At 41.7% G+C, this 13,734-nt stretch overlaps 1 protein-coding gene across 3 annotated transcripts in view; it reads right to left on the bottom strand.

The window, feature by feature from the left end:
• dnah7 (dynein, axonemal, heavy chain 7) overlaps nucleotides 1–13,734 on the bottom strand; it is a 228,584-nt gene that overhangs the window by 201,436 nt on the left and 13,414 nt on the right. For all 3 annotated transcript variants that reach the window (XM_042314994.1, XM_024403140.2, XM_042315009.1), the window contains exons 12-17: nucleotides 13,381–13,653; nucleotides 12,785–12,912; nucleotides 10,504–10,582; nucleotides 2,233–2,457; nucleotides 693–839; nucleotides 12–332 (exon numbers count right to left, since the gene is read on the bottom strand). In XM_042314994.1, coding sequence (XP_042170928.1) covers nucleotides 12–332; nucleotides 693–839; nucleotides 2,233–2,457; nucleotides 10,504–10,582; nucleotides 12,785–12,912; nucleotides 13,381–13,653 — 1,173 coding nt within the window. The remainder of the gene's footprint in view (nucleotides 1–11; nucleotides 333–692; nucleotides 840–2,232; nucleotides 2,458–10,503; nucleotides 10,583–12,784; nucleotides 12,913–13,380; nucleotides 13,654–13,734) is intronic.

Here is a 13,734-nt window from a genome sequence, read left to right as displayed (position 1 = left end):
GCGCTACATACCTGTACGAGGGGGATGTGCTCCTTAAAGGCCTCCACCTCAGCCTTAACACGGCTAGCAATGTGCAGAGCCTTGGGCGTATCCCCGAAACCCTTCTCCAGCTTGTAAAGAGCACGCCAATAGTTGCCCACATCGCCCTCCACCTTGTCTGGGTTGACCGCGGACAGTGGCCCGTGAACCCATTTATGGTGCTGGTTCTGGAACTCTGCAGCCGTCTCGTAGAGGCGGAGGAAGGGGAGCAGGCGGTCCTGGACCTTCTTGCGCTGTGGGTACTGGGACACGGGCCAGTTGAAGGCCTCTTCCTCCTGGTTGAAGCCTTCGATCTGTAGGGGGAAGGGAGGTGGAGACAGAGACGTCAAGGCAATGTGGACTGCCATGGGCAATTACAGTGGTAACATAAGAAAGCCATCATTAATTAATTGTCAAAGAAATTACTCAGTGTGAAACAGTTTTTTTAAATACATGAGGGTGTGTGTTATTGGAGATACTGAACCTGCACACCATATGTAAACACAAACGCACATGATCACTTTATTATACTGTCTCTGCTGCCCTCTACAGTCATTTCAGAGAAGAACAATAATATTTTATTGTCCACTGTTATTTTCAGATCAACCCCTTTCAGCAAGCATGCTAATTGCATAAAGCCCTGGCGAAAAGCTGAGGTTCCCAATCCTCCTCACCTTCTCCATGGCGGTGTCCAGTTTGGAGTTAAGAGTCTGTGCCTTTTTCAGGTACTTGCTGAGCTCAGACAGGTCCCCGAAGGTGACAAACTCCTCCACCTGCTTGGCATAGCTCTCTAGCTCCTCCACAAACCTCTCACACCGCAGCTAAAGAGGAAATACAGTGGGAGATATACACATTTGGAGATAATTGTGCGTATGCACTATCAAAGTAGATGAGTCAGTGGACTTGTACTTAAAGTGGGCAAGTCTAAATATGTGTTGCTCTCTAACTCTCACAAAAACAATCCAGATGGACAACATACTGTATTTATTAATTGGATGGTTCTCCCATCGATCGGGTTCCCACCTATAAATATCTGGGCATGGATTGACAAAGACTTAATGTTTAAACAAATATATATTAATGAGCTAGTTGAAAAGCAAAGATTTAAAGCAAAGATATTTTTTTTTACATAGATCTTGCCTCACCCTAAATAGCAGGAAGCAGATTGTACAGTCAACTTTCCTGACAGTTCTTGACTATGGTGACACCATTTACCAGTTTGCAGCAGCCACTACTCTTAAAACTTTGGATGCTGTCTACGGTAGTGCCCTTCGCTTTATCACAGGTGACAGTTTTAATACTAACCACTGCATCCTGTATCAAAAGGTTTGCTGGTCCTCATTAAAGTCCCATAGATCACTTAATTATAATCTTTTTGTTTATAAAGCTCTTCTACACAAGCTTCCAATTTACCTATTGTGTTGCTAACGTATAAAAGAATGAGCTACCAAATCTGCTTGCAGGATTAGTTAACTCTTGAGGTCCCTCGGGTCTTGACCAATTTAGGTAAATCCTCCTTTAGTTTTAGTGCCAACATTGTTGGAATAACCTACTAAATTCCTTGCATCTTGTTCCCTGGTGCCACTTGGGGAGTTTAGGACTCGGGTGTTGAATGAATTGAGGATTGCAGTTGTTTCAATTGATGGTAGTGGTTTGTTTGTTGACATTGTGGTGTTGAGGTTGTGCCTTGTGGTTATTTATATTCTTCTGGTTTTATTTGTAAGGTACATTTTTCTTCCTGTTTGTGAGACAATGTTTGTACTCAGGGCACCATTGGGAATGAGACTGTGGTCTCAATTGGGCTACCCTGAATAAATAGAAGTTAATAAATGGTCTGGACATGACAACTTTTTTAATTAATGGTGATCTGTAGTGATTTATGCTGGAGTTTTGTTGCAAGGTCATTTTAATACAAAGTACTGTATGTCATTGATGTGACGTGGACGATAATTGGTTGTTTTCGGTTATTGTGAGGGTTTGGTGTATTGTTAACTTTCAAGAGTGGCTTAGACAGATTATCAGGGTCATATTCATCAGGCACCAAACTGACGAAAACAGAATGAAACAGGGAGGGACTACCTGGACCTGGTCCAATAATAAACAGTCATTTTTGTTTTCAGTTGCAGTGTTGTACTACAATGTGCACTAATGAATACACCCAATATGTTTTTTTGTTTTTACTTTCACTCTCCCTCCCTCTGCTGTCTAACTAACCTTAAGGCCACCCTGGTACTGCTCTGTCTTCTCCCTGGTGATCTGCCGGTGCTCCTCGAAGATGGAGGGCATTCGTGTGTGCCACTGGAAAGTCTGCCGGTTGAGGCGCATGTCCAGAGGGGAGAAGGTGACATAGTCCACTAGGAAACACAGACGGGTCTTGGACTCTGACAGCTTGGTCTCCAGGAGGGGCATCTCCGTGGCCTCCACCTTGTCCACAAACGCCTGGTAAAGTGGGATAGAATGTGGTAAATTCTGGGAATAGGAAACTAGAAGGTCATAGTGATGCTTACTTTTATTTACAGATGTGTTTGCTGGTATTTGGCTGGCAAAGGGTGGCTACTTTGAAGAATCTCTAATATAAAATAGATTTTGATTTGTTCAACACTTTTTTGGTTACTACATGATTCCAAATGTGTTATTTTATAGTTTTGATGTCTTTACTTTTATTCTACAAAGTAGAAAATTGAAAAAGAATAAAGAAAAACACTGGAATGAGAAGGTGTGTCCAAACTTTTCACTGGTACTGTACATGTATGTAGGGGTAAAGTGCCTATGCTATGCACAGTAAAAACAGCGAGTGGCAACAGTGTAAAAAAGATTGGGGGGGGGTAAATGCAAATAGTCCAGGTAGGCTTTTGATTAGCAGTCTTATGGCTTGGGGGTAGAAGCTGTTAAGAAGCCTTCTGGATTCACCATCTTTCTCTGGATTTTTTAGACTTGAAAAATGTTAATTTTTTACTTGGCTTTCCCACGATTCAAATTCAGTAGGGAGACGACTAGACTAGGCTACGTGACATGATTACGTAGGGACCTCTTCACTAGCTGACCACCACTACCAAGATCTGTGTCAAGATCAGTTACTTACCCCACTGGCACTCCCCATTAACCTCTATGTACAAATAAGAGAGTAGGTCTGGAATCAGTGTGGCAGGATAGGATGATTACATAGAAGGATTACCACGTGATGGTCTTTCTGGTGGGTGGGAGAAATAACGAGGAGGCAACTTTATTTAATGCTGATCGCTATTATTAGAATGTCTACAGTGCGAATAGCGAAATAATTAATAAATCATCCTGCGAAAGGTACCGGATCTGGGCAAATAGGTGCAGGAACAAACAAAGTCAAATTTGAGAGGCGCCGGATCCTGTTCATATTAAACACTGCACTGGTGGATGACTAACTGATTGATAGTCAACGGTAGGAAGGCTATAACCTATGCATCCGAATGGAGAATGGGAGGCGCGCTTTACGAGAAGAGATTTATGAATAAAAATAGCTCATTTTTAATCGTGGCCACCAGGTTTCACTCCAGTAGCCTACAGGCTTTTTGAGGAGATACTTTCACTGTCTGACAGGTGGTAGGCTATTCCGCTCCTCAAACTAGACTGCTGTGCGCATGTGAAAAATAAAATTCCGCAAAATTTAGCAAATTAACCTGTACTGATAAGCATGACCGGTCAAATGTATTTTTGCTGTCTAAACAATTAACGGTTAAACGTAAACATCCCTATTATTGAAAATGTGTCTATTGGTTTGGCACATTTTTTAATATATTGTTGAACAAAATAAACTCTACTGGCATATCAAAGTTTCAGAGTGGGATATCAGCGAGTTTTAAAGTTATGGCCCATTTTATATGGAGAAATAGTAGGCAATAAAACCAATTACAGACCTCCTTTTACTTGTATCACTGGACACCCTGCAAATCACCAGCAGAGGGTGATTTTTTAAGAAGGTGGTGCTGCTGAGTATGGCCGGGGGTAGGCCCGGAGGTGGGCCGTGCCCCTTTGGACTCAAGATTTTTTTGAACACCAGTAACTGCCATTTCCAGCAATCTAAAGAAACATGTTGCCTTGTATGATAACAAATAAATACGATGACAAAAAAAAAAACACAAAAAAAAAAACGTATTTTTCTTACATAGTGGCACAACCAGTCCACAATGTGGCGAACCACCTCTCTCATTTTTTTTGTGGAGAAACCTGAAACCATTTACTCTGTTGGTAATGTTTACAAATTGGATCCTAACTCTAAAAGCAGCACTTTGGAACTTTGATATGCCCCGTAGAGCAGGGGCTACCAAACCTTTTTGTCCCGCGACCCCATTTCAATATAAAACACCATGTAAAAAAAGGGATGTAATCAACAGCCAATGTTTACTTTTTTAATTGGGACGATGATTGTCTGTTAACAAATCAGTCTGACAGTACTTTTGGCCGTATTTCAATATGAAGGAAGATTAGTTTGAAGTGACTAAAATCAATCAGAAAGGTATTAGGAAGTTCTGAAAATCATCAGGAAATAATTTTGTATGCCCTTCTGTGTAGAAGAGAACATCACGACTGATGTTCTTATTCCACCAGTCTGATTTAGTGCCTGGACTTCTGCACTCTGTTCAAATAAGGCTTATGGACATTGTTATCTTTTCTTTCAGTGAAGGGGTCATAATATTTCGTTGCTTAAATCATTCACATTTTTTTACACATTTATTTTACTATGTCAGTATGTATTTGTTGTCAATGTTTTGGCGTCAAACTAGTGGCAGTTGTGAAAAAAGTAAATAGTTGGACGAGGCGCAGAGGTTATGCCATTGTTAATTAGATGCTTTTTTCATCAAATGGGATATTTTCTCTTCAACCATATGTTCTATCTACTAGACACTCATGAACAATATGGATACATATATAAACAATGCATACTACAATTGAAAATACATATTATACGTACAGTCGTGGCCAAAGGTTTTGAAAATGACACAAATATTAATTTTAACAAAGTCTGCTGCCTCAGTTTGTATGATGGCAATTTGCATATACTCCAGAATGTTATGAAGAGTGATCAGATCAATTGCAAAGTCCCTCTTTGCCATGCAAATGAACTGAATCCCCAACAAACATTTCCACTGCATTTCAGCCCTGCCACAAAAGGACCAGCTGACATCATGTCAGTGATTCTCTCGTTAACACAGGTGTGAGTGTTGACGAGGACAAGGCTAGAGATCACGCTGTCATGCTGATTGAGTTTGAATAACAGACTGGAAGCTTCAAAAGGAGTGTGGTGCTTGGAATCATTGTCCTTCCTCTGTAAACCATGGTTACCTGCAAGGAAACACGTGCCGTCATCATTGCTCTGCACAAAAAGGGCTTCACAGGTAAGGATATTGCTGCCAGTAAGATTACACCTACATCAACCATTTATCGGATCATCAAAAAAAAGGAGAGCGGTTCAATTATTGTGAAGAAGACTTCAGGGTGCCCAAGAAAGTCCAGCAAGCATCAGGACCGTCTCCTAAAGTTCATTCAGCTGCGGGATCGGGGCACCACCAGTACAGAGCTTGCTCAGGAATGACAGCATGAGTGCATCTGCACGCACAGTGAGGCGAAGACTTTTGGAGGATGGCCTGGTGTTAAGAAGGGCCGCAAAGAAGCCACTTCTCTCCAGGAAAAACATCAGGGACAGACTGATATTTATGCAAAAGGTACAGGGATTGGACTGCTGAGGACTGTCATTTTCTCTGAAAAATCCCCTTTCCGATCGTTTGGGGCATCCGGAAAAAAGCTTGTCCGTAGAAGACAAGGTGAGCGCTACCATCAGTCCTGTGTCATGCCAACAGTAAAGCATCCTGAGACCATTCATGTGTGGGGTTGTTTCTCAGCCAAGGGAGTGGGCTCACTCGCAATTTTGCCTAAGAACACAGCCATGAATAAAGAATGGTACCAACACATTCTCCGAGAGCAACTTCTCCCAACCATCCAGGAACAGTTTGGTGACGAACGATGCCTTTTCCAGCATGATGGAGCACCTTGCCATAAGGCAAAAGTGATAACTAAGTGGCTCGGGGAACAAAACATCGATATTTTGGGTCCATGGCCAGGAAACTCCCCAGACTTTAATCCCATTGAGATCTTGTGGTCAATCCTCAAAAGGAGGATGGACAAACAAAAACCAACAAATTCTGAAAAACTCCAAACATCGATTATGCAAGAAGGGGCTGCCATCAGTGGCCCAGAAGTTAATTGACAGCATGCCAGGGCAGATTGCAGAGGTCTTGAAAAAGAAGGGTCAACAATGCAAATATTGACTCTTTGCATCAACTTCAAGAAATTGTCGATAGCAGCCTTTGACACTTATGAAATGCTTGTAATTATACTTCAGTATTCCACAATAACATCTGACAAAAATATGTAAAGACACTGAAGCAGAAAACTTTGTGGTAATTAATATTTGTGTCAAAAACTTTTGGCCATGACTGTATATACAATCATAAATTACCAAAGATATGATACAAGCAGTTGAAGTCGGAAATTTACAAACACTTTGGTTAGAGACATTAAAACTAGTTTTTAAACAACTCCACAAATTTCTTGTAAACAAACGATAGTTTTGGCAAGTCGGTTAGGTGTGAGTGATTATATCACAAGTAATTTTTCCAAAGAATGTTTACAAAGATTATTTCAATTATAATTCACTGTATCACAATTCCAGTGGGTCAGAAGTTTACATACACTAAGTTGACTGTGCCTTTAAACAGCTTGGAAAATTCCAGAAAATTATGTCATGGCTTTAGAAGCTTCTGATAGGCTAATTGACATCATTTGAGTCAATTGGAGGTGTACCTGTGGATGTATTTCAAGGCCAACCTTCAAACTCAGTGCCTCTTTGCTTGACATCATAGGAAAATCAAAAGAAATCAGCCAAGACCTCAGAAAGAAAATTGTAGACCTCCACAAGTCTGGTTCATCCTTGGGAGCAATTTCCAAACGCCTGAAGATACCATGTTCAGCTGTACAAACAATAGTAAGCAAGCATAAACACCATGGGACCACGCAGCCGTTATATCGCTCAGGATGGAGACGCATTCTGTCTCCTAGAGATGAACGTACGTTGGTGCGAAAAGTGTAAATCAATCACAGGACAACAGCAAAGAACCTTGTGAAGATGCTGGAGGAAACAGGTACAAAAGTATCTATATCCACAGTAAAACGAGTCCTATATCAACATAACCTGAAAGGCCGCACAGCAAAGAAGAAGCCACTGCTCCAAAACCGCCACAAAAATGCCAGACTAGGGTTTGCAACTGCACATGGGGACAAAGGTCATACTTTTTGGAGAAATGTCTTCTGTCTGATGAAACAAATATAGAACTGTTTGGCCATAATGAACATTGTTATGTTTGGAGGAAAAAGGGGGATGCTTGCAAGCCGAAGAACACCATCCCAACCGTGAAGCACAGGGGTGGCAGCATCATGTTGTGGGGGTGCTTCGCTGCAGGAGGGACTGGTGCACTTCACAAAATAGATGGCATCATGCGGAAAGAAAATGATGTGGATATTGTGGCAAACCTCTTCAAGGTTAGGAGCGTTTGTCACAAACTAAGTGGTAAACTGTCACCAAATCATCCAAGAATGAGAGTTCTTTCGAACAGGACAGTACCTGTGTGTTTGTTTCTCCGTCCTGGTCCACCCAGGCCGTAGGCGAGGTCAAGGATAGCAGGGTTCGGTACACAAATCGGGTTCTCGGTAGGTCCAGGTCCAAACGCCAACAGGTAAGTCCAAAACAATCCAGCTCATACACAGTAAATCCAGCCAATCTCTATAGTCTCTTTCTCTATTTTTCATAGCTCCTTCCAGCACTCTCTCTCCCTGGTTTTTCTTGACCCTTTATCTGTGGGTCGGCTCCACCTTCTGAGGGTTCCCCTTGCTTCTGGGACTTGTAGTTTTGGCGGTCGGCCATTTTGTGATCTGTAGTTCTGACAGGGGGGGCCATTTTAGTGATCGGGCAGAGCCCGTTTATTAGTTCTGCTCTCACATATCTGCCACTTATCACTCGACCCCCTTCTTTGCCACAATATATTGAAGCAACATCTCAAGACAACAGTCAGGAAGTTAAAAGCTTGGTCGTAAATGGGTCTTCCAAATGGACAATGACCCCAAGCATACTTAAGGACAACAAAGTCAAGGTATTGGAGTGGCCATCACAAAGCCTTGACCACAATCCCATAGAAAATGTGTGTGCAGAACTGAAAAAGCATGTGCGAGCATGGAGGCCTACAAACCTGACTCACTTACAACAGCTCTGTCAGGAGCTGGGAAGCTTGTGGAAGGCTACCTGAAACGTTTCATCCAAGTTAAACATTTTAAAGACAATTCTACCAAATACTAATTGAGTGTATGGAAACTTCTGACCCACTGGGAACGTGAGTAAAGAAATCAAATCTGAAATAAATAATTCTCTCTACTATTATTCTGACATTTCACATTCTTAAAATAAAGTGGTGATCCTAACTGACCAAAAACAGGGAATTCTTACCAGGATTAAATGTCAGGAATTGTGAAAAACTGAGTTTAAATGTATTTGGCAAAGGTGTATGTAAATTTCCGAATTCAACTGTAGATGCAGTAAAGGAGTCAATGGAGCGCAGATCATTCCATTGAGCATATTGGTGCACATTCAAACAATCTGATATAACAAAGAAGATATTCGTCAAATCCTTCAAGATTTATGTATTACAACAGGCACTTAAGTCCGATTTTCATATTTGACTGTTTTCGGTGCAAAACATTTAGATGTTGTCCCTTTTCAGGTTTAGAAGAAGTGTCTGCTAAATGCTAACTAACATTCCTAGAAATGGGTTGGCTGACAACGTGACGAAAACAATGTGCGCGTTCCATGGGGCAGAAGTCTGCCTGTTGTTGTGATTCTGTATGGCCAGATTCCTAGCAAGAATGACAAGAAACTGTAATGTGGGGAATCATAAGTGGCTTGCGTCATCTTGTTATCAAATCAAGTCAAATCAAATTTTATTTGTCACATGCGCAGAATACAACGGATGAAATGCTTACTTACAATCTCTTAGCATAGTTAATAAACAGAGAGTAGCAGCAGTGTAAAAACAAAGGGGGGTTATTAATGTAAATAGTGGGGGGTGGCCATTTGAATAATTGTTCAGCACTCTTACGTCTTGGGAATAGAAGCTGTTAAGGAGCCTCTTGGACCTAGACTTGGCACTACGGTACCGCTTGCCGTTCAGTAGCAGAGAGAACAGTCTAGGACTTGGAGTTACTGGAGTCTTTGACCATTTTTTGGGCCTTCCTCTGACACTGCCTAATATATAGGTCCTAGATGGCAGGAAGCTTGGCACCAGTGGTCTACCGGGCCGTACACACTATCCTCTGTAGTGCCTTTGGTTGGATGCCGAGCTGTTGCCATACCAGGCGGTGATGCAACGGGTCAAGATTATCTTGATGGTACATTTTGAGGATCTGGAGACCCAACTTTTCAGTCTCCTGAGGGAGAAAATATGTTGTCGTGCCCTGTTCACAACTTTCTAGGTGTGTTTAGACCATGATAGTTTGTTGGTGATGTGGACACCAAGGAACTTGAAACTCTCGACCCGCCCCACTACAACCCCGTCCATGTGAATGGGGGCGTGTTCGACCCTCCTTTTCCTGTAGTCCACGATTGAGATCATGTCTTGTTTTGAGGTGTTTTGACTGATTTCATGTCAATGCTAATATGCCTAAAATTCGCTAGCTAACCAACAACTTACAAAGTATTTGAGAAACAACGAGTGGTCATTCAGCAAATGTATTTGTCTTTTCAAAAAACATTGGAGATGAAATATAGCTTAAATGTTGTCAAAAATCTAAGCCAACCTCATCTGTTGTGTCCCATGGTTGTGCGCACATTGTTTTTATTGCTAAACAACCAACCTGTCAATAAGCTGGTTAGCATAGCTAGCATACAGAAATCGTTGGTGGTAGTCAAAGTCGTTTTTAACCATAATGCAGTTGATTGGTGACGATGACATGAACATGCGTTGGGGTTGACATCCATACAATCATTTTACTCCGATTTTTACGTCAACATGGTGTGAAATTCACATATAAACAATAGCCTAAATGTAGGCTACTTTTTCTGGGGGGCAATGAGGAGATTCAGGATCTTTCCCCCACGACCCTTTCCCCCCACGTGTTTCCATGGCAATTCCATTGTTTTGGTCGAGTTCGATTGACCTCTTTACCGCAACTATTGCTATAGATATTCTGTTAATTACCAAAATTACTCAAGATTCCAGTAACTTTGGTATTATTATTTTTAGATTATTCTTTTTGATACAAATGTCAAATCTGTCAACAATCATTCCTACAAAGGACTATTCTATAGTTTACATTCTGTGGAAATCCCCCAAATCATGGTATTTTATGTCTGGGTTTCGAATCACTCATGATACACACTACAGCAGCGAGTGTAACGGGGGAACTTACCTTGAGCTCCATCAGTTCCTGTGTGTTGGGAGGGGTGCTCAGTGCATTATCTGCGATCTTCTCAAATTCATCACAGAGCCTGCAGTCACACACACACAGGCACACACAGGACACACACACACACACATGCGATCTGGTAATTCATCACAGAGCCTGCAGTCAGACCATATTAAAGCGAACTCAGAGTCGTTGGCAGCACAGCCAGGCCAGAGCATGAAAGTCTGACTAGTGAATGATAGCACTTTACAGGGAGCTCTGAATGGTATTGGGATTTGAAGGTCAATAATGTAGCGCTATAACACTTGTTTTTGTAAAAAATAAAATAAAAACTTGTTCACGAAGTGGGGTCAGCTAAGGTCCTGTTCAATTCCCCGAGCTGACAAGGTACAAAATCTGTCGTTCTGCCCTTAAACAGGCAGTTAACCCACTGTTCCTAGGCCGTCATTGAAAATAAGAATTTGTTCTTAACTGACTTGCCTAGTAAAATAAAGGTTAAAAAAAATAAAATAAAATAAAAAACGTCATTTCATTCTCAACCAGGATTTCTATGGAACGCCGTTTGGGTCTTTGTGTGTCAAAAAATATACTATTTAACACTATTTTACATGTCAAATAAGCTTGTTGACCAATCAGGACCTGAATATGACTGCACGTCACATAATAATTTAAAGCATTCATACATTTTTTACGTAGTTATTACACATTGATTACACTATCGCTCGTATTTCATACGTCACAACGATTCAGCGAAACGTATGCTATGATGCTGTTAAAGTTGTCTCGCACACCTACAGTGCTGCTCATTAAAAAAAGCTAGCTAGCTCATGGATGCAAACAATGTTCTTCCTCAAAAACATAGCAAAACGAAATAATCTGTTTCAGTAGCTATAGTTAACTAGTTAACTATATAGCTAGGTGTCATCATCTAAAATAACCCTAATTTATAATACAGTTCTTATTTGATTAATGGTGGTCCCACCCATCTATGTGAAGCTAGCCACAATAAGGATTAGCCACAATAGTGGACTTTGCGGTTAGCCTTCATAAAAGTATGGCATAATTATACTATTTGTATTCATTTGCAACACTGTCAATGACATACTTTTATTTTGAAGGCAAACCGAAAATTCCACTATTGTGCCTAATTCTTATTGTGGCTAGCTTACCAACACACAACCTGGTCCGGTCGAGCCTCACTAGCCAGATGAAGCTAGCTGGCTGCTTATAACGTTAGCTTTGGGCAACAGGGTTAAGTAGCTGGCTAGCTATTTATTTTCATGACCTGAAGTTCAATTTCAATAGGCGAACAACAAGTGGCAACCCAGCTAATACATACTCACAAGGATTCCTAAATCATTGCTAAGAATAATGAAAATGACTGCAGTTTTTACTGGTCATTGTTTTCAGGCTGGTTGTATTGGTGCTAGCTAGGTACCAAGCTAAAGCTAGCTACCCCAGGAGTTGCGGTCGAACAAATGTTGCTTTATTACCAATGCGGTATTGTAAACACATCGTTCGTGGCTGAAGTTTGCTTGTTTGCTGACTTTTTTGTACAGCTTTGACAGTGCTACTGTATCTTTTTTGACACGCAAAGATCCAAACGGCATTCCATAGTATGTATGTCGTGAAGCTAATCGCAGTGACGCTATTACTGTGTAACTCCGGTAGGACAACATCGGAAAAATAACGCATTTGGTAGTGTTAACTGGTGCTCGACAAGTCGGAAAGAAATAATATCACCTACAACAGAGAACGGTTGATTGTCAAGGGCAATGAATTCCATTATCTTGGCTATAATGGATTTCGCCTTTGAGTTGTCTCGCTAAAATGTTGTTACTCTTTCAAATGACTGCTTGACTGCTTGATCCTCACAGCAGACATTGTGGGCTAGTTAGGAATGCTGTGTTGCACGTATAGCGCAACATTTTACGTGGCGTCATTACGTCACGTACCTTCGTTATAGAGGTATGAACATCAGCTTTGACATCGGTTTTTCACATCAGGTGCTAAACTAGACATCGGCCGATACCGATGATGGCATTTTTAGCTAATATTGTCCGATTCCGATATGTTCACCGATATATCGTGCATCCCTAGTCAAAAGTGAGAAGTTTGATTGCAGAACGTATTTTTATGCCCAAGGTATTTTTTGAGGAGAACCTTCACTCTGACAGAGCACTTTCTGCAATGGCCTCAGGGATGATTTTTGTGTGTGCTTTGTTTAGACCTAAGGTTCATTCTGATAGAATGGGAATCTTCACAGGGTAGAAAACTGACTCACTTCTTGTTCATTTCCTGGTGGTTTTCCAACATATGTGTGACCAGATGTTGCCGCAGTCCCTCGGCACGCTTCACCAGGGCACGGACCAGTTCGTGGCAGTGCACTTCAAACATACCCAGGCGAACCACCTGTTGTGCACAATATGGCAGGGAAGAGAAGACAATGTTTGAATGACCAAAGCTTGTTAACAATGCTGCTTGAAACTAGTGTTGTAACCCTAAATCATAGCAACACTTTATCAAGCTCAATACAAGCAGTGGTTGCAATAGCCTATCACTGCTCAAAATGACTGCAGTGAAGCATATCCTCCAAACAAATCCAAACAGTCCATACCTTCAGGCACCCAGTATCTATTGAGTATATCCCCATTTTGTATATTTATCATTTCCCAGGCCTAAATGTCCTCAATAAAGATAAAATGTGTTTCACCTTCCTTAGTTTAATTTACTTTTGAATGTAGGTATACTTATTTTACGTAACTCTGTTAATAAAGAGGCGTATGGTGGGATGGGGAGGCCAAAGTGAGCAATTCAACTTCCATGGGGTATCTTTAAAATGGACTAAAATGTAACATTCGGTATAAACTAGATCCACACCTTGCTGGAGCTGTACTGGATCTCATCTGCCAGCTGTTGGTAACGGGTGACCTCTATCATGATCTCTGGGAAGGAATGCTGCTCGCGGAGGAACTGCTCCACGTCATCCTGGGCCTGCTGGGACACCAGGGGAGCGTACTTGTCGTAGAGTCGCACATGCTCCAGAGGCCCGGCGCTCTCCTCCCAGATTACCCTCCTCACCTCCTCCTGCTGGGCCTGCATGATCTCCGGGAGGACGATGGGCTTGAGTGTGCCCCCGCTCTGGCAGCCCGGCTTGGGAAGAGTGTTGTAGGATGGAAGGTGGATGAGGTGATATGGTGGGTGTGAAGTCTTATACTCGTGCAGTAAATTGTG

Source organism: Oncorhynchus tshawytscha, linkage group LG03 (genome assembly GCF_018296145.1).
Source record: "Oncorhynchus tshawytscha isolate Ot180627B linkage group LG03, Otsh_v2.0, whole genome shotgun sequence".
In the NCBI taxonomy this organism is placed as follows: domain Eukaryota; kingdom Metazoa; phylum Chordata; class Actinopteri; order Salmoniformes; family Salmonidae; genus Oncorhynchus; species Oncorhynchus tshawytscha.
Note: the sequence above shows the minus strand (reverse complement) of the source record. Positions and strands in the feature narration are given on the sequence as shown.